This window comes from Hemiscyllium ocellatum, chromosome 20, assembly GCF_020745735.1.
Source record: "Hemiscyllium ocellatum isolate sHemOce1 chromosome 20, sHemOce1.pat.X.cur, whole genome shotgun sequence".
Lineage (NCBI taxonomy): Eukaryota > Metazoa > Chordata > Chondrichthyes > Orectolobiformes > Hemiscylliidae > Hemiscyllium > Hemiscyllium ocellatum.
Genome location: NC_083420.1, coordinates 41,113,644 through 41,132,854, shown reverse-complemented (window position 1 = coordinate 41,132,854; position 19,211 = coordinate 41,113,644). Strand labels below are relative to the sequence as shown.

At 41.9% G+C, this 19,211-nt stretch overlaps 1 protein-coding gene across 3 annotated transcripts in view; it reads right to left on the bottom strand.

The window, feature by feature from the left end:
- The window catches only part of gaa2 (alpha glucosidase 2), a 77,405-nt gene that overhangs the window by 44,658 nt on the left and 13,536 nt on the right, over positions 1 to 19,211 (bottom strand). For 2 of the 3 annotated variants that reach the window (XM_060840784.1, XM_060840782.1), the window contains exons 2-4: positions 8,188 to 8,785; positions 7,269 to 7,414; positions 2,397 to 2,562 (exon numbers count right to left, since the gene is read on the bottom strand). In XM_060840784.1, coding sequence (XP_060696767.1) covers positions 2,397 to 2,562; positions 7,269 to 7,414; positions 8,188 to 8,775 — 900 coding nt within the window. In that variant the 5' untranslated portion in view covers positions 8,776 to 8,785. Of the gene's footprint in view, positions 1 to 2,396; positions 2,563 to 7,268; positions 7,415 to 8,187; positions 8,786 to 18,033; positions 18,127 to 19,211 lie in introns of those variants that run through there. The other variant, XM_060840783.1, reaches the window with a different exon arrangement.

The following is a 19,211-nucleotide window of genomic DNA, read 5'->3' as shown; positions in this document are numbered from 1 at the left end:
AGCATGGGATGAAGGGTCGGTTTCCATGCTGTAAGACTCTCCTTTCGCTGACCCAGCACAACCCAATTGACCGACTCACCTGACATCCTTAACCAACCGCCCCCCCAACCCCATGTTTACCTGACATCGTACTCCTTCAGAGCAGCTGTCAAAGTGTGTGTCGGTGCTGATGAGCATTTAAATCTCAGACACAGCACTCTGACTGCTGTTAAAGGGAAATGGAGTTTGTTTTCTCCCGAATATCCTGCACCACTGACAAACTGTATTGGCTTCAGCTCTGTTCCAAAACTCTGAAGAAGCCAGAATAAGAATTTCTTGGCTGGAAATTTGGAGTTTGGAACTAACAGGAATTTTTTAAAAAAATTAGCAGGATTTCCATTTCTCAGAGTATCCAGGCCTTTGTATCTGCCTCCACAGAGGAGGGCACTTGAAGTCTTCTTTAAATAATTAAGAGCCAAGGGTCTAGTAAGAATGTGGAACTCAAAATAGTATTAGTCTTAAAAAATTGTATTACAGCAATGAAGGCCAGGGTGGTTTCTGTTATACTGTGACTTAAATTGAAAAATACAATTTGTATGGGCAAGAACCTGGAACACTCTCCCTTAGAAAAAAAGCTGTTGAGGCCGCATGATCATTAAAAATTTCACAACTGAGATTGATAATTTTTTTATTACCCAAGAGTGTTTTGTGTTATGGAGGTGATTTTCCCACCCTGGCTTTCACTGCCCCAGTAGCACTGAGCCTCACTATAATGTCCTGACCATCACCTCAGCTAAGATCAGATTGTTTGGGTATACCTGGTATGGATCAATGAGGCCGCACGATGAGTAGTTGAGCCAAGAAGCTCCCAGGCTTTCACTTGGACCTGGTTTGAGTAACTCAATACAAAGTGGAAAGGAAAGTGTTTGGAAGTTCCAACACTGAGTAATGGAGCCACAGCAGGAAGGTTGATTTGTGAAATAATATAGGAGTTGAATGGTCTCCTCCTGTTTTAACAGAGATTCTGACACTTTTAATTAGCCAACTGACACATACTTCAGCAATAAAGAATGGCAATTGACTGGTGTGTGGGAGAAAACTGGCATCCTTGGCATTGCATTGCCTTTAGAGGATGGGAGGAAAGAAGTAGGGAATGGAATGAGTTACAGTGTGTTGTATAGGGCTGACTTAACACAACCCATTAATTGTCCAATAATGGTGCAGCACACAGCAGAAATTTAGTTAATCCTTCAAAATCCACAAGCAGGTTGCTTTGTTGGAGGATTATGGATGTTTTATATTCATGTTTATTGTTAACTTGTTGAAACATTAACAACAACTGATCAAATGCCGGTAAAGTGAAAATCTGATTAAATGCAGATTTTTTAGATTTAGATTCCCTACAGTATGGAAACAGGCCCTTCACCCCAACAAGTCCATACTGACCGTCCGAAGAGTAACCCACCCAGACCCATCCCCCTACTCTATATTTACCCCTGACTAATGCACCTAACACTGTGGGGAATTTAGCATGGCCAATTCACCTGACCTGCACATCTTCGGATTGTGGGAGGAAACCTATGCAGACACGGGGAGAATGTGCAAACTCCAGTCAGACAGTCACCCGAGGCGGGAATCAAACCTAGGTCCCGGGCGCTGTGAAGCAGCAGTGCGAACCACTGAGCCACTGGGCCACCCATATCTCACTTTACTTTATAAAACTGGAACCGTTGTAAAACCAAAGCCCTAACTAAACTGTTCCTTTGATAGGGTTACAGCTAACAGTGAAGTATGTTCAAATAAGTTTGATGATGCACAGTCCTACAGAGGTTAAGTAGGTTTTTGACTGGGGACCTCCTCTACCCCAAAACCCTTCCCTGACATTAGGCAACTAATGATGTTTGGGGCAATGAAGTTGGTTGACTGTATTCACAAAGATTTCAACATGATTCCTCCCCCCTGCTACTCAACACACCCCCAAACCCAAATCACTGGTCACCCAACGTGTCCAACCTCATGTTCATCTTCTTCTCATACCTATTGGGCAGCAAATAAAGTCTTCGCCATCCCATTGCATAAATATAAACTATCAGTCAAAAGATCTTTGGAATCCTCAGTCCCTATCTCTAACATCTTTCTAGATGATATGAAAGTGATTTTAAAAATGTGTTGTTTTTTTCTTCCGCGGTGTGGATTACAGCAGGATTCTAAGAAATAATCATTAGTTCCTGGGCATTTATCTGTGGTTTCATGATATTTCAGAGTAATTCTGGGCTTTGGTATCCCATTCCCCATCTGGCTAGATTGGCTGAGCTGTAGCTGGGGGTGACAATGTGGCCAATTCTAAATAGCACAGAGATCTGCTTCAGTTATCCTAATGTAGAGTTGTTTCTGAAATGCTCCATTTCATACTGTACCCTTGGCACACTGTCACGGGCCCAGAAAGTCAAAGTGTTCCACTGGACGCTCTGCAGGAAACCGGCCCGGTGTTCCCCAAGGCCATAGATGTGAACTGAAGGCAGCAGGGTCGACATCTGCAGGAACTGGTCAGCAAAGAACAGAGGAGCCACTGTCGTGTTTAACCTGTTTCAAAACACAGAGAGGTCAGCGGGGGCCGAATAGCATTGCAGTTCACAAGTAACACACAGGGGAACCTACCCCCTCGGACTATTGAGATGGCATGGTGTGACAGCCATTTGGTTGGTAGCTCCAGGTTGAGGTAGTACATGACCTAGGGGCAATGGGCCAATTTCTCAGCCTGGGTTGGCATCATATTGGGGGAGGCCAGTAGGCCGGTGGAAAGGAGATATAGGCAGTTCCTGGGTTGTAAGTAGGTTTTTTTTATTCATTCATAGGATGTGAGCATGGCTGGCTAGGCCAGGACTTGTTGCCCATCTCTAATTGCCCAGAGGACAGTTAAGAGTCAACCATATTCTGTGGATCTGAAGACTAGGTAAAGCAAACCAGATGAGTTTTTCCAACAAGTGACAATGGACATATGGTCATCATTAGATTCTTAATTCCAGATTTTTAAAAAAATTGAATTCAAATCTCACCACTTGCCTTGGCAGGATTTGAACCCAGATCCCCAGAACATTAATATGCACCGGAACACAATAAATGTAACATAAAATAGCCATTCAGAAGTAGAAGGGAAATGTTCACATGTCAGATCTTTAAAATTAATACTAACACAACCCTGGATAAGATCTTGGTCATCAGTATGAGCATTCATAACTCAGATGTTCATAATTCAGGGACCGCTTCTACAGATGAACTATGATTGACTGAAATGAGGGACTCCAGTAAAGTAGGAAGACCAGAAAAAAATGTGATTGTTTTCCTTAGAAGTGAAAAGGCTCAGGGGAAATGTTCAAAAATATGGCTCTTTCTGACAGAATGATTAGGCAGCAAGGTCAGTGACAATAGCCAATTGGCAAAGAAACTTGGATAAAATGAGAATTTTCCTTTTTGTAGTGAGTTGTGATTTATAAAGTACTGTCTAAAAAGGTGGTGCAAGCTGAATCAATAATAACTTTCACAAGGGGGATTGAATAAATATTTGAAAAGGGAAAAATGGCAGGACTATGGAGAAAGAGCAAAGAGAGTTGGGACTAATTGGATACTGCATTAAACACAAAGTGCAATGGACCAAAGGCCTGTCTCCAAGATTCTATGAAGACCGTTCAAACTTGAAAGGGTTGAAAGCATTTAATCTCTATCTTGGCATTCCACCAAACTCAAATATCACAAATGTGATGGCTCCACAAATAGCTCTTTGTCACTGATGCAGATGTGAGGCTAAAAATATCCAAAGAACTATGGATTTTGGAAATCAGAAACAAAAACCGAAATTTCTGGAAAACCCCATCAGATCTGTGGAGAGAAAGCAGAGTTAATGTTTTTGGTCCAGTGAATCTTCCTCAGAACTTCCCTGTGATAACATAAAACTATCGTTAACTCAGCTTCCTCCAGAGGCACACATACACTCACATGTATATTCACTCACTCACACAGAGACTGAAACAAACTCTGACACACACACACACACACACTCACTGTCTATCTGATAGCAAGCCTGGGTGGTCTGCCTGTTAGAGATTAAAGGAGTGCAAACTGGTGCAGCTACAAGATGTTCACATTTGAAGACAATGGAAGCTGCCAAAGTACTAGCCATGGAAGGGGGCTAGTTTAGCTCAGCTGGCTGGATAGTCAGTTTATGAAGCGGTATGATGCCAATAGTGTAGGTTCAATTCCCAACACTGGTTGAAGTTACCATGAAGGTATCTCCTACTCAACCTCGCTTTTCGCTTGATGTATGTTAACCTTCAAGAAAAGTCATCTCTTTCTAAACAGAAAACAGCCCTATGGTCTGGTAAGTCTATGTTGACTTGACATCGGCTAGATGTGGATAGACTGAAAGTCTCTAAAATACCAGAAGAATGTTGAAAACATCAGGTGATACCAGTACAAGATGTGCCTGAAAACTAACACACAAAGTTTGTCTGCCAGGACCCAGGAGGGAGAGAACAAATACAGTCAGAAAAACTCTGTAGTTCACACAGAAATGTGGGTGGGAGCTCATTCTTGGACTGAAGACTGAATTCAGGAGGCATTAAAATGGAGCAAGCAAATTTGACAAGCTTACACTAGAGAAAAGTTTTTCAGAGAAAATCATCACCATGAAAGACACTTCTGAGAGTAAAAGTCCCCAAGCCAAGAAAAGAAAACAACAGGAATAATTTCTGGGGAGTTCAGAAGCGCCTTGGATTTGTTCCAGGCAAAGTGAATGTCTACTAAAAATAAAAGTGATGTATATCTGTGAAGTTTGTGCTAAAATAAAAGAGAAAATGTTCTGTTTTGCGATTTTAAATTATAAGTTGTTGACAGGATAATGGTTAGTCAATGGTACTTTTAGTATTTTGCCACTGCCGTGCCAAGTACTGGCACGACAAGATTATAAATTCTTAAGGTACATCTTAAATGCTATGTTATAAAAGTTTGAAAAATCAAAATGGCTCACCAGATATCTTTGTGGATTAAGAAACGATCTTATCTCCAGATAGGACAGAGGACATACTTCTGGATGTGACCAACTGTGGGCCCTATGAGCTAAGTTAGCCTCCTCAACCTGAGCTGATCCTCCTTCCGTTTCCTCCCAGAACTCCCTTCCTCAAACCTACATGGTCTTGTTTATACTTGAGAGAGGGCTCAATCCTGAAATTGTCAAACCACTTGATTCAGATTAGATGACAATTCAAACACTGCTCATTTAAGGCCATATATGTTTCACATAAGCTAGAGGTTATTACTTGGGTATGGTAACCTACCTACGGTTACTAATAAAATTTGCATAGAGAATTCCACTGTCGAGGAAATCAGAGTTCTGAAGACTACAATGCAGCAGGTTCTGGATACTTTAGGATACGAAATTTCTCACAAAAGACGTGTGATATGGTGGCTATCTTCACTCTCTGCTTATAAAGAATGGCAGAAGTCAAACCAACATTGAGGAGGACTCCATCAGAAAAAGTGTCCTGCATGTACAGCTAACAGAGCATCGCAGTGACCTCAGCCTCAATGAAATGACTTGAGAAAGATTGGAAAGCTCTCTCTAAGCCTGTTCCACTTTAAAGTTCACGATTGAAATCCACTACCTGGCAGATGGAACTAAAAGAACCTTCACAGTTACTAAGAAATCTTTGTTTTTCCAAGACCTTCACTCCAGTGAAAGCAATGACTCAACCAAGAAACATCAGGCCTACAGTAAGACAGAGACCATCTTAAATTATTTTCATAATTTTTTTCTTCCTCTCTAATTAATTTTGTACATGTGTGATGACGGTGCATGAGCCAAGTATTTGATTCATCATATTTTCAAAACCAACGTGGCCAATGTGTGAGAAATGACATGATCTTCTTCATTTTTAAAATACACAAAATCTTGCTGTTGGTTAATAAAACACTCAAGAGAAACAAAGTACACACATCCACATACAAATATATTGATAACAGGCAACTAAAATGAAACACATAAAATTTGTCCATGACTTTTCATTATAAGTTTTAAAACATGAAATCTTGTGGTGTCACCTCTTCAGCTGTTAATTGAATTACTACCGTATAGGCTCATGTAAAACTCAATCTCATGTAAAAGTCAACCCCAGACTTTTGGCCAAACAATCTTGTATTTTCCAAATATCTCATGTGAAAGTCGACCCTACTATATTGCATTTTAAACCCCTTACAAAAGAAACTGCATGTTCCCATTAACCCACAAATCATATTCATTCATTCATATCGGTAACTCTACTCATTGTTCTTTGTTTACTGTATTACATCGCTATTCATTCATAACTCTAGTTAACCCATGTGGTTTACTACAGCACATTGTGATTGATTCATTCATTCAGACCAGTACTAAGTCTATCAGTTCACTATACATCCAAAAGTTAATATTGTTAACAAATTAATCACTTTAATTGTGCCATTACATCTGAATAATAGAGATATATTAGCCTCATATATCTTTAATTCTTTGACAAATTCATTAATGTTGCTGAGGTTCATTACATACGAGAGTAAATGGGAGGGAAATGGAAGAGTTTGGCGGGAAAGCACACTTACACATTCAGAATTTAATAAATGTTTCATTTGAAGTGTGCCATTATCAATGAAATTTTGACGTTAAATTTTCATCCTCGTATGTATAAATAAAATTTACTACCAGTAATTCATTCTTGTTTCTCTTGCTTTTGTCTGGTAATTACCTTTACCGTAATTCAGTGTGTTTTTCTTCTTTATCCAGGATTAGCTGAGTGATCAAATCGACTTCTGCTAATAATACAGTATTTCGAACTGCAGCATGAATTTCAACTCCTCAAAATTAGTGCCCATGTAATAGTTGACCCTATAAACTGAACCTTTAAAAATAGTCTAAAAAAAAATTAGACTTTTACATGAGTATATACAATATTTACAAAGTTATCAATCTGTACAAGATCACTCACACAAACACACTTATGCACAGGGCTGGGTCAAAATCAGGGGCACCATTGCTGCTCCTGGACCCCAGGGCTCGGCAGCCATATTTACTCCCCAAGCCTCTGTTATTGGGTCCTGATATACAGTCTAGACCTTGTGTATGTACACTCTCATCCTCACACATGCTCTTGCCCTCACATACCTGGATCCACAAAGAAAGAATTTCTCTCTCCCTGCTTCCATTCCCCCATCCCAGCCCAATTCTGGTAAGTGCAATGGAGGATAGAAATCTTTAAAGAACATACAGCACTGTCCCTGTCGATCTCCTCTTCACGATGATTCCAAATGGATCCACAGAATATTCCACAGAATACAATGGGTTCTTAGCTTTCTGAGTTGCCTTGGGAACATCAATGGGAACCTCATATCGTGGATTTGAAGAATCATTTATCTACGTTGTGTCACAAAAAGAAAAGAAAACCGAAATGAATCACCTGCCCGGATCACCCTCGTTTCAAGTGATCATTGATGTAACAGAAAGTGGGCCAAAGCTCTGTCAGTGAGACAACCGGTTTCTCAGGAGTGCAATGAAGTTATTGCTTTTTCTCTCCCACCCAAGAATTCTGCCATGATACTTTGAAAATGTAAGTTGGCTTTTTTTAAAACTGTCACGCTAAAAACTGGCAATAATGATAATGACGATGAAGTTGGTGGATTGTTGTGAAAACTTGACCGTTTCATTAGTGTTTTTAAAGGGAAGGAAATTTGTCAATACCTGTGACTCCAGTCCCACAGCAACGTGCCTCACTATTACCTACCCTCTGAAATAGCACAGGAAAATACTTGTGGAAGAAAGCATTTACATAGCACCCTTCCCATTCTCCAGATGTCTCAAAGTGCTGCACAGCCTCTTATGTGCTTTTTGAAGTGTGGGCACTGTTGTAATGAGTGAACAGTTCGAGAGGATTCAGAATCCTGACAGGAATCAGAACAGGCGACAAACAGGAACACCCACATCCTGAGAAGACCTTTGAAAAAACAGCCTCTGCAGATTTAACGCATGCACTTCTTGTCATTAAAAATCCAACTGCTTTACTCATGCCCTGTACAAGCAAACGACACCATCTAGTCCAGGAATGCCCAAAGATGGCTAATAAATGCTAGATTTGCCAGATCCCAAGGTTTAAAAGTAGCACCGTTTCAGCTTGGGTAGGAATTCCTCACCTGGATGTGAAGTCTGCTGTTGGCTTCAAACATCACGTTGAGTTGAAGTTTGAAAACATCTCGTGGGTAGTAGGTTTTATTCCATCGCAGCAGCTCTCCGGCTTCGCCCAGCTCTGTGAGGGTCCGGTTCCTCAGGGCGTAACTCGGAAAGTTGGGTGGGTAGAAGCACCAGGGCACCCCAGCTAGATTTGGGGGTACCTGGATAAAACAGCAGGCACGCTGCTCACACAGCTCCTGGGTGACCACTCGGTCTCTTTCGGGGTAACAGTCAAACCTGCGGCTTTCCGGGATCCGGGAGCAGCTGTCAAGATCTCTCCGTCCACCCTCCTGCCTATTCCAGGGTTGCACATGGCGCACTTCCCTCTCTGGAGCCTCTGCCCAGCTGCTGGCAGAGTGCCCGACTGTCCACCAATGGTGAGACCAGGAGGCATTTAGACCGAGAAGAAGTATCATGGCGGGAATCGATATCCACAGATACCAGTGTCGATGGGTACAGCCCGGCGCTACATTTCCTTGAACCATGTGGTGAGATTTCATCCCCTCTTCACCCACCAAGGGATTCAGCAGGAACACCTTCTCATTAGCCATCACACTGACCCTGAAATAATTATAAAGAACATCATTTATTTTATTTTCATCGCAATTTCGTCCCATTTCCCAAACTCCTTTCAAATGGAGAGGTTAATGAAGCAAAGGCTGTCCTCCAATACCTTGCCCATCTGTCCTTTTGCCATATCAGATGTACAACCCAGGTCGGTACACGTGCGCGCGCACGCACGCACACACACACACACAGTCACTGCAGTGGTCAGATCAATTGTCTAACATCCAATTGATCAAGGCAGAAGATGAAATACTGCTGTATATCAGACCTTGACACACTGAGGGGAGGTGCTCGTGAGAGTGCTCCTGACTGAGGCACGGTGACATGCAAAAATACTCTTTAGGGACTGAATATTCAATCATGCAGCATTTTCTTCTAACAATTGTCTTTTCACAATAAACAAAGGAGGTTAAACAGAGAGGAAACCATCTCCACTGTAGAGCCCATTCCTCTACTCCTGGAAGAGTGACAGTCAGTTATTTATTGACAGTGTCAGCCATGACAGAGTGGGGAGCAACACCCTCACCCCTGAGACAGTACATCACAGATTCAAGTCCCACTCCAGAGCAGATTAAAACCTAGGGTGGTCCTCCAAGGAGTTGGGGGGTGGGGGTTTGTTGCCTCTGGGATTAAACAGAGACGTCTGCTTCCCTCTCAGATGGATGTTAAAAATCCTACAGTACAATTTCAAAGGAGAGTAGGGGAGATTCCTCCAGTACTCTAGACAATACTTAGTCCTCAAATCATATCTAAAGTCAGAACTACATGGTTAGTTATCTCATTACGGAATCCTGTCCTCTGCAAATTGGTTGTTGTTTTTCCAAAATCATAACAATAGTCACAGTTTAGAAAGTATGTCATTGGCTGTAAAACTTTGAGATCCTCTGAAGTTAAGAAAGGTGCCAAATAAATGCAATACTTTCATATCTGTTTTTCCCCTAAGTTAAGCTTTTACTGCCACAAAAACTAAATGGTCTGAACTGCCCCACATGTCCAATTGTTTGTTTGCTCAACTGTGTAAGAGTGAGAATGTATCTGTAATCAAAGCAGGAATACTTAGTCTGTTAAGCAAGGCTTGCCTGCAGTCTGCTGGCACTGAGCACTGTCATTAAATCAACTGGACAGAATTTTAAAACTCCATGTTGTCAGAAGTGGTCCCTGACCTGCAGAATGCACAATCTTCCCTGGAAATTTCCTTAAAGTCCCATCAAGAATTCCTGGACCATCATCCTCCCATGCACTGTCTTTCTCGTATCATCACACTTTCCCCATTGATTGACAGCAGCACCAGCATGTGGTGAAATATATGAAAGGCCTGCATTTCTTAATCGTCTTTATGACCTCAGAGCATCCCAAACTTTTTAAAAATAAAGTACTTTTGAAGTGTAGTCACTGCTATAAAGCAGGAGACACAGCAAACCATTTACATACAGCAAGTTCATGTAAACAGCAATGTGATAAAGTTTAATTGTTTTATTGATGAATATTGATTCAGGACTCTCTGCTCCTCTTCCAAATGATGCTATGGCATCTTTTGCATCACTTCGGAGAGCAGTTGAAACTGTTCATTCATTTTGAAGGATGTGTTAAAACAGTCTTGTAGACAGTTTACACCAATAATACAGCGAATTATATGACAAGATTAAATTACATTTGCATAAATCCTTGACGATATTGATGGCCATGGCTTGGATCAATCCCATTAGACCCATGCTTTAAGCTTCATTGCTCTTGCTTCTCCATGCATTCTCACTTCAAAGGGATAGAATCTCATCTCTGCATCTCTTACGCTGGTTCCTTCTCCCCCTACTCTGTGAAATTCCTTACCTCCCTCAACCATTCTCCAATCTGGAGTGTTTTAAAGATGCACATTTGTGATCCCTCCATCTTTAAATCATTCACTTTCAGCAGTCTTTTCTCTCACATTTTCATCCAAAGTATGGTGATGTCAATTTTTTTTAAAAAATCGAAAGAGTCACATGTTTGACAGAGAAGGAGGTCACATGAAGGTTGCTTACAAACTTAGCTGGTGAAAGAGAAAGAGGGAAGTGATATGAAACAGATTGGACCTGGAAGACTGATGGCTCATCCATAAATGAGAAGAACTGAAACAACGTCAATGGGAAAATCTCTCACACAGAGAGTGCAGAATGTTCAGAATAGAAAGAGACAATTCCATTACTGGACCTCAGACCATCCTGCTCTACACACATACAATGGAAATGGAGGGGAGCAACTAATCCCTATCAATTAACTTGAAACAGATCCCAAATGAGTAAATCCCCAGAGGTGAAGAGCTTGAGAAATCTGGGTGCCAAAACTACCAGCTCTCCTCATTACTTAACCTCCTCCAACCCTACATGACACTGAGATATCTCTATTCCAGCATGTCCGGCTGCTTGTCCTGACATAGTTTAAATTGCTGAACCATTTGTGATCCTGCCTTCAGACTCTGGAATTCCCTTCCTAAAACTTTCCTTTTTTAAAACACTGTGTAGAACCTCCCTCTTTGCCCAGGCTATTGGTCATTTTGTCATAATGTCTCCTTCTTGGGTTTAGGACCAATTTTTGTTTAACAAATCTCGTTGGAGGAATCTTATGACATGCTACTGGGTTAAAGTTTCTACAGTGAGACTTAATTTATGAAGGTGGTGAGAGGGTATCACCCCTATCCATGTGGTTCCAAACTCCTGGCAGGAATCATTGTGTTACAATCTGGAGCAGGGGCTCATTATTTTTCCAGTGTTTCCAAACTGAACTGGTTTAACTATCGGCTATGACTCCATTATTGGCAGTCTTCTACTAAATCAGATGTTCATGGATTCAAGACCCACTCCAGAGATTTGAACATGAAGGATCGATATTGGGACCACTGCTGTTTGTCATTTGTATAAATGACTTGGACGCAGGCATGGGTGATGGGTTGGTAGGTTTGCAAATGACACTGAGGTTGGTGGAGTGGTGGACGGCGTGGAAGAATGTTGCGGGTTGCAGGGGGACTTGGATTGGCTGCGGAGTTGTGCTGAGGGGTGGCAGATGGAGTTTGGTGCGGATAGATGTGAGGTGATTCACTTTGGGAAGAGTGGCAGGAGGACAGAGTGCTGGGTCAATGGAAGGATTCTTGGTAGTGTGAATGTGCAGAGGGAACTTGGTGTCCATGTACATAGATCCCTGAAAGTTGCCAATCAGGTTGATAGTGCTGTTAAGAAGGCATACTGTGTGTTAGGTTTTATTGGTAGAGGGCTTGAGTTCTGGAGCCATGATGTCATGCTGCAACTGAACAAAACGCTAGTGTGGCCTCACTCGGAATATTGTACACAGTTCTGTTTGTCCCATTATAGGTAGGATGTGGTAGCATTAGAAAAGGTGCAGAGGAGATTTACCAGAATGTTGCCTGGTCTGGAGGGAAGGTCTTATGAGGAAAGGCTGAGGGACTTAGGTCTGTTCTTATTGGCAAGAAAAAGGCTAAGAGGGGATTTAATAGAGACATACAAGATGATCAGAGGATGAGATAGGGTAGATAGTGAAAGTCTTTTTCTTAGGATGATGACATCGGCTTGTATGAGGGGGCTTAGTTGCAAATTGAGGGGTGATAGATTTAAGACAGATGTCAGAGGCAGGTTCTTTACTCAGCAAGTGGTAAGGGCATAGAATGCCCTACCTGCTAATGTAGTTAACTCAGCCACATTAGGGACATTTAAACAGTCCTTGGAAAAGCATATGGATTGTGATGGGATAGTATAGGGGATGCTGGAAAAGCACAGCAGGTCAGGCAGCATCCAAGGAGCAGAAGAATCGATGTTTCGGGCATAAGCCCTTCTTCAGGAATCCTGAAGAAGGGCTCATGCCCGAAACGTCGATTCTCCTGCTCCTTGGATGCTGCCTGACCTGCTGCGCTTTTCCAGCAACACATTTTCAGCTCTGATCTCCAGCATCTGCAGTCCTCACTTTCTCCTAGTATAGGGGATGGGCTTATATTCGTTCATTGAGGGGTGAAGATCTTGATCTGCGCTTGATGTTATATGTTCTGTGTGACATAGGCTCGAACTCCAGAATCAAAACTCTCTGTTTTTGTCCCATCACATTCTAATCAAAGACCAGTGATGAGATTCTCAATCTTGGATGACAGCATTTAGTAAATGGTTGAATGAATAAAATCAGTAGCATTTTACTGTACAAATGTTGAGCTGCACTGATGACTCAGTGGCCTATACACTGCCCTCTGTGGTGGTTACCCCTACAGTCAGTGTTAGCCTTACCTTGAGGTCAGGACGTCACGGGTTCAAGTCCCACTGCACAGACACCGACACAAAATCTGGTCTGACTCAGTAAAAATGAAAGAGTGCTGCATTGTTGGAGTTGAGTGAATTGGTAGCGATACCATCTGTGCTCTCAGGTGCAAGTTAAAAAAATCTCATAGTACTAGCTCAAAGAATAGCACAGAAATTCTCCATGGTTTCATGGCCAATAAATACCCCCCAAACAATCTTACTGAAGTCAAATCATTTAGTCACCATTGCATTGCATGTGGTCTCATTAATGACCAAACTGGCTGCCAACACAGGTACAAGAAAATATCATTTCACCAGCCCCACTCCTGAGTCGGTTTGACCCATTCGACATGATTTTGTCTGATCTTTAATCAAACTCCATATATCTGACTGAGCCCATATCCCTCAACATAATTGAGTAACAGGAACCTATTAGCCTCAGGTAAACATTTTCCAATTGATATTGCGTCAATTGCAGAAGACTGCTCACATGTAGGAGTGTTCCGGAATTTGTTCCTTATTAAGCTAACTCAAATATTTTGACTATGCCCCCATTCTTGACTCTGCAAATAGTGCAATTATTTTCTACCAATTTACTTCATCTGTTCCCCTTCATATCTTGAACACATTGATGAATTAACCATCAAGGTTTCCAGGAAAACACTCCTTGCTTCGAACATCTCTCCTTGCAATTCAATGTTGATTGTTCTGATAAATCTATGTTGTAATCCCTCAGAGGTCAATACACTCTTTCTAAGGTGTGGTACTTGTAGTGTGAAGGGTACTATGTGATATGCTGATGACACATAGTATACACCATTGGGAAAATATAATATCACAAGATCTTGTTCTCTTTTGCAACCTTGTCAGAGAGTCATAAAGCACAGAAAAGGCCATTCGGCCCATCAAGTCTACACCTACAGTATAGTATTCAGATGAAGTTCCATTAAGATGTTTCTGAAATAAACCTGATGCTTTTCTGGCCTCAGAAGATTCTGCAAATATTGACATAATGGCATAAACATCATATATGGTGGCAGTGGATGAAAGAAAAAGCATGGAAATGTCTGTTATCTGGCAAAACGTTCAAACAGATCACAAGACTGGATCAAGCAGGAGCAAGCTGAATTCACATTGAAGATTTATAAATTTGGGTTCACTGTGAAGTTTAAGCACTGATCCAGTCAGTATACCGTTGTATGCAAGGGGTGGGTGCACACACAAAGTCCTAGTCAAACAAGGGATTGAAAGTGAAAAGGCTAAGAATGAGGAAGCAATAAAAGCAATCAAAGTTGAATTCAGTCTTTGGAAAACAAAACCATTGTCAAACAAACTTTATTTAATAAGTGTGCCCAAAAACAAGGGAAAAGTATTGATGCATTTATCAATGACCTGTAAAGACTTGTACAGAAGTATTAGTAAGCAAATTAAAAGAAGAAATAATCAGGTACAGAATTGTTGTCAGAGTCTTAGATAAAGCATTGTCTCATAGAGTCATAGAGATATACAGCATGGAAACAGACCCCTCAATCCAACCCGTCCATTCCGACCAGATATCCCAACCCAATCTAGTCCCACCTGCCAGCACCCGACCCATATCCCTCCTAACCCTTCCCATTCATATACCCATCCAAATGCCTCTTAAATGTTGTAATTGTACCAACCTCCACCACTTCCTCTGGCAGCTCATTCCATATTTATACCACCCTCAGTGTGAAAAAGTTGCCCCCTAGGTCTCTTTTTTATCTTTCCCCTCTCATCCTAAACTTATGCCCTTCAGTTCTGGACTCCCCCACCCAAAGGAAAAGTGCCTTGCCTATTTACCCTATCCATGCCCCCCATAATTTTGTAAACCTCTATAAGGTCACCCCTCAACCTCCGATACTCCAGAGAAAACAGCCCCAGCCTGTTCAGCTTCTCCCTATAGTTCAAATCCTCCAACCCTGGCAACATCCTTGTGAATGTTTTCTGAACCCTTTCAAGTTTCACAACATCTTTCTGATAAGAAGGAGGCCAGAACTGAATGCAATATTCCAACAGTGGCCCAACCAATGTCCAGTACAGCCTCAACATGACCTCCTAACTCCTGTCACATTTCTAACGCCCCTCCCCCAAGTCCCTCCTCCCTACCTTTTATCTTAGCCTGCTGGACACACTTTCCTCATTCCTGAAGAAGGGCTCATATCCGAAACGTCTATTCTCCTGCTCCTTGGATGCTGCCTGACCTGCTGCGCTTTTCCAGCAACACATTTTCAGCTCTGATCTCCAGCATCTGCAGTCCTCACTTTCTCTTCCTAACTCCTGTACTCAATACTCTGACCAATAAAGGAAAGTATACCAAAAGCCTTCTTCATTATCCTACCTACCTGCGACTCCACTTTCAAGGAGCTATGAACCTGCACTCCAAGGTCTCTTTGTTCAGCAACACTCCCTAGGACCTTACCATTAAGTGTATAGGTCCTGCTAAGATTTGTTTTCCCAAAATGCAGCACCTCGCATTTATCTGAATTAAACTCCATCTGCCACTTCGCAGCCTATTGGCCCATCTGGTCCTGATCCTGTTGTAATCGGAGGTAACCCTCTTCGCTGTCCACTGCATCTCCAATTTTGGTGTCATCTGCATGCTTGCTAACTGTACCCCTTATGCTCGCATCCAAATCATTTATGTAAATGACAAAAAATAAAGGACCCAGCACCGATCCTTGTAGCACTCCACTGGTCACAGCCTCCAGTCTGAAAAACAACCCTCCACCACCACCCTCTGTCTTCTACCTTTGAGCCAGTTCTGTATCCAAATGGCTAGTTCTCCTTGTATTCTGTGAGATCTAACCTTGCTAATCAGTCTCCCATGGGGAACCTTGTCGAACGCCTTACTGAAGTCCATATAGATCACGTCTACCACTCTGCCCTCATCAATCCTCTTTGTTACTTCTTCAAAAAACTCAATCAAGTTTGTGAGACATGATTTCCCAGGCACAAAGCCATGCTGACTATCCCTAATGAGTCCTTGCCTTTCCAAATACACACACATCCTGTCCCTCAGGATTCCCTCCAACAACTTGCCCACCACCAAGGTCAGGCTCACTGGTCTATAGTTCCCTGGCTTGTCCTTACCACCCTTCTTAAACAGTGGCACCATGTTAGCCTTCCGGCACCTCACATGTGACTATTGATGATGCGAATATCTTAGCAAGAGGCCCAGCAATCACTTCCCTAGCACTTCTCTGATCAGCTCCTGGGGATTTATCCACCTTTACCCGTTTCAAGAAATCTAGCACTTCCTCCTCTGTAATACGGACATTTTGCAGGATGTCACCATCTATTTCCCTACAGTCTATATCTTCCATATCCTTTTCCACTGTAAATACTAATGCAAAATACTCATTTTACTATCTCTCACATTTTCTGCGGCTCCACACAAAGGCTGCTTGCTGATCTTTGAGGGGCCCTATTCTCTCCCCAGTTACCCTTTTGTCCTTAATGTATTTGCAAAAACTCTTTGGATTCTCCTTAATTCTATTTGCCAAAGCTATCTCATGTCCCCTTTTTGACCTCCTGATTTCTCTCTTAAGTATCCTCCTACTTCCTTTATACTCTTCTAAGGATTCACTCGATCTATCCTTACATACGCTTCGTTCTTTTTCTTAACCAAACCCTTAATTTCTTTAGTCATCCAGCATTCCCTATACCTACCAGCCTTCCCTCTTTCCCTGACAGGAATATACTTTCTCTGGATTCTCGTTATCTCATTTCTGAAGTCTTCCCATTTTCCAGCTGTCCCTTTACCTGCAAAAATCTGCCTCCAATCAGCTTTCGAAAGGTCTTGCCTAATACCGTCAAAATTGACCTTTTTCCAATTTAGAACTTCAACTTTTAGATCTGGTCTATCCTTTTCCATCATTATTTTAAAACTAATAGAATTATGGTCGCTGGCCCCAAAGTGCTCCCCCACTGACACCTCAGTCACCTGCACTGCCTTATTTCCCAAGAGTAGGTCAAGTTTTGCACCTTCTCTAGTAGGTACATCCACATACTGAATCAGAAAATTGTCTTGTACACACTTAAGAAATTCCTCCCCATCTAAACCCTCAACACTATGGCAATCCCAGTCTATGTTTGGAAAGTTAAAATCCCCGACCATAACCACCCTATTATTCTTACAGACAGCTGAGATCTCCTGACAAGAGTGTCTCTCAGTTTCCCTCTGACTATTAGGGGGTCTATAATACAATCCCAATGAAGTGATCATCCCTTTCTTATTTCTCAGTTCGATCCAAATAACTTCCCTGGATGTATTTCTGGGAATATCCTCCCTCGGCACACCTGTAATGCTATCCTTTATCAAAATGGTCACTTGCAGTCAAGGGATGACTTGACATTAACAAAAGCAATTGAAGAGACAAGCTGAGGTTAGGAAGCAAAATTCATTGGTTATTCGGGGTCACAGGGAAAACCACATGCCAACAATGGAGTATGTTCATTTCAAAAGGAGAGAAATGACCAGACAAAAATAGGGGAGGCAGGAAATGTGTGCATCAACTAACTGGTGTTGGTGTTGGGAAAAAGTACCCTGGTATTGGTGTCGGGAGAAAAACACTGGTGCAAATGTTGTCCTGCCAAGGCGGCCAAATATCATTTTTACAAGAACTTCATACTACTGTCTCAGGATTCGATTAAGCAATGCCTTTTCTTAGCACACCAGGCAAAAATATAATCAATGCTTTTTCAGAGACGGAGACAGCGGCAAGCCAAATTTTAACAGAAAATCCATTTAAAGGGCAACACTGGCATTGCCAGCATTGTATTTATAAAACCTGCAGTGCTGTTAGTAATGGATAGCTTATCCCACTCAATGACAGGGCCCCTTGTAAATTACTCTCATACAGCCTGCCCAATGCAATATATTTGTCATATCTGTAAACACACACAGCCCTCTTACATGAACCTTCAGCAATATATAGACATGCTTACTTCACTTGTTGCTGAATGACGAGTTCCTCTGGATCTTGTGGACAGAAAGCCAACAGTTTCGTGTCTTTCACCCTGCGTTTTTCCAAACTGATTCAACCTTTGCCCTTCCAGAAGCTTTTCAATGCTGCTTTGAGGATCTTTCCCATTTATATGTCGCACAGTGCCCTCTGCTGGAATCATTGCAAGCTACAACTTCAGTCCTTCCCGTCCCAAGGAGCATCAAAGATTTGACCTTAGACACAGTCAATTGGGTTAAATTGCAAGGGAGTGTATTCACTCCAATTAACTCAATGCTTCCCATTGAGTGTGTTATCTCAAAGCAGTCAGTCACCATGAACACATTAAATTAAGAAAAGGGATTTTTGTACACAGGCCAGAATGGGAAAAATCCAGAACAAAGGAACAAATTATAAAATTAGAGCTACAGCAATTAGGACTAAGCATTTTGTTTTACTTAAAAGATAATGGCAGTGTGTAGCATGTACAAGATTCACCACAGCAGTTTGCCCAGGCTCCTTCAAGAACACTTTGCAAATCTGATTTTTTCCTACCTGGAAGGACAAGGTCAGGAGACACAGGGAAACGTCATTACCTGCAAGTTCCTCTCCAAGTCACAAACTTCCCTGACTCAGAAAAATGTCACTGTCCCGTCATTGTTGTTGGATTAGATTTATGGAACTACCTTCTTTACAGCACTGTGGGAGTATCCATCCCATATGAACTGCAGCAGTTTAAGAAGGCCACTGCTTCACTGCCACCTGTTCAAAGGCAATTAAGTTAGGCAAAAAGTAATGTCCACATTCATGAAGAGGAGTAAAAGCCAACTGGAATTATCCCTGCCCAAAAAGATTTAGGATACGTGTTCACTTACATACAATGAACAGAAATGAAACAGATCATTAGGCCCAAGTGTTAGTTATTGTCCTCCACATCAGTTTTCTTCCTCTGGCCCATTTCATTTCACCCTCTAGTCTTCCTTCATGTGCTTTTCTAGTTTCCCCTCAAATGCCTCATTTCTTTGTCCTAACCGCGTGTTGTTTTAAAAGGAAAACCTGCATGTACATACCATTTAGGAGACAATCTGACATCTAAAAGCACTCTGTAGCCAATGAAGTACTTTTTGAAGCAAAGGACTGTTTGAAATGCAAAAATCAGAACAGCCAATCAGAACAGCCAAC